Source organism: Sinocyclocheilus anshuiensis, unplaced genomic scaffold (assembly GCF_001515605.1).
Source record: "Sinocyclocheilus anshuiensis isolate Anshui unplaced genomic scaffold, SAMN03320099.WGS_v1.1 scaffold297, whole genome shotgun sequence".
Taxonomy (NCBI): domain Eukaryota; kingdom Metazoa; phylum Chordata; class Actinopteri; order Cypriniformes; family Cyprinidae; genus Sinocyclocheilus; species Sinocyclocheilus anshuiensis.
Window position 1 is genome coordinate 466,292 of NW_015536479.1, and position 1,993 is coordinate 468,284.

General features: G+C 32.3%; 1 protein-coding gene across 8 annotated transcripts in view; it reads left to right on the plus strand.

Annotated features, from left to right (window-relative positions):
* large2 (LARGE xylosyl- and glucuronyltransferase 2) overlaps nucleotides 1-1,993 on the plus strand; it is a 119,539-nt gene that overhangs the window by 115,538 nt on the left and 2,008 nt on the right. For all 8 annotated transcript variants that reach the window (XM_016462691.1, XM_016462766.1, XM_016462620.1 and 5 more), the window contains 2 exons: nucleotides 571-849; nucleotides 931-1,077. In XM_016462691.1, the coding sequence (XP_016318177.1) occupies nucleotides 571-849; nucleotides 931-1,077 (426 nt within the window). The remainder of the gene's footprint in view (nucleotides 1-570; nucleotides 850-930; nucleotides 1,078-1,993) is intronic.

Here is a 1,993-nt window from a genome sequence, read left to right on the forward strand (position 1 = left end):
TATATATATATATATATATTGCAAACAGAATGATTGACAAGGATTTGTTATGAAATAAATTATTTAAATAATAATTAATTATATCAAATTTTGCTTTTGTGATTAATTCAATTAATTAATTTCCATGTCATTTATTTAATTCACTTAAAAATGTATTTAACTGAAGGCCCTACTTTCTTTTTGTTCTTTTTGTTACTCTAGTAAGAGTAGGAAAATAATAATCGTTTCAGCAAGAAAATAATAATCTATTATATTCCATTTAGAATCTTTTAAGTCTTTCCACTGAGCTATTTAAAACAAGCTTTTTGATATCACTGAAGCCTCTGTTTTACCATGAAGTAGTCCTGGCATTTTCAGAAGGGTGATTGTTACGCAGGATAGCAGCTTTGTTTGTGTTTGAAACAAGTATCAACTAGAAGCGCTCGACGTAGTGAAGATCAGAGCATCCCATACTAGCTACTGAAAGCTTGCCCTGGAGGTTTTAAAAATGTATCAAAAAGAGCCCATAATCTTGCCTCACTTCAGTTACTGCCCAAAATGTAACCAGAGTCGCTTTGTATCTGTCCACAGACTGCAGATGCTGGAGGCCATCTGTAAACACTGGGAGGGCCCCATTAGTTTGGCCCTGTACATGTCTGATGCCGAGGCCCAGCAGTTCCTGCGTTACGCTCAGGCCTCTGAAGTCCTCAAGAACCGCAAGAATGTGGGCTATCATATCGTTTATAAGGAGGGTCAGTTCTACCCTGTCAATCTGGTACGCAATGTGGCGCTCCGCAACGTCAACACACCCTACGTTTTTCTGACTGATGTGGATTTTCTGCCCATGTACGGCCTCTACGATTACCTCAGGTAAGCTGTGGATTTCTTATGAATGGTCTGTTAATGTACTGGTTCCAATTCTGTAATATATCTCTGTGTTTTTTTACTTAGAAAAAGTATAGTCCAACTGGACATGGCCAATACAAAGAAGGCTCTGGTTGTGCCCGCCTTTGAGACGCTGAGATATCGCCTCTCCTTCCCCAAATCCAAGGCCGAGCTGCTGTCTATGCTGGACATGGGGACTCTCTACACCTTCAGGTACAGTAGACATTCAAAATAATCGTCTCATTATCAATCTCCAGGGTGTTTAGAATTGATATTAAGGTAAATGACAAGTAAGAGTGTCCCCAATAAAGAAAAGGGAAGTTCTTGCAGAAATTCCCACGTGCCACATTTTTACAAATGTGGTTTTGAAAAACCTTTATTTTCAATTAATTTATTATAATGTTTCAATTCATTTATGTTTTCCATTTAAGGAAGGCAAAGCAAAATAACATTGTTTACACATTGAACATATGTGAGTGTACGCATCTTAAACATTTAAAAAAAGATTTATAAATATAATTGAGTTTTTGGGGAGCCACACCACATGACATTTTAAAAAGTGGTCTAACCTTTTTTTTTGTCATACAAATGTCAAATTATCTGATATTTTAAGAGACGTGTTGACTTCAACAGGGGTCATATTTTCTTATTGTATTTCCTGTTATGTTTCTATTTAAGCATTTTTATGCATGTCGGCTGAACCACATGACTTTGATTTGATGGACAAATATCAAACATCAATAATCAGTGTAGTAGTTTTTTTATATATATGATAATAATAAATATTACATTTTAATTAAATGTAATTTTTTAATAATGCTTTTTTTCTTCATTATGATATCAAGAGCCATATCACCTTGCCATTTTCTAGTTTTTGCTCCAAAAATATAAAATAAAATGTTAATTTAGAAATTAAAAACATGCTCATTATAAAGAGTAAGGTTTCCTGAGTTAATAAAAAGTGTATGAATTATCTAAATCGTAAAATTAAAATAAATGTAAAATGTTAAAATAAAATAAAATAAAAATATTTATATATTTTATTTTAACATTTTACCTTAATTTGTATTATTTAATTAATTTAATTTAATTTGTACATTTTTTTTTTTAATCTAATTAATTAAATTTT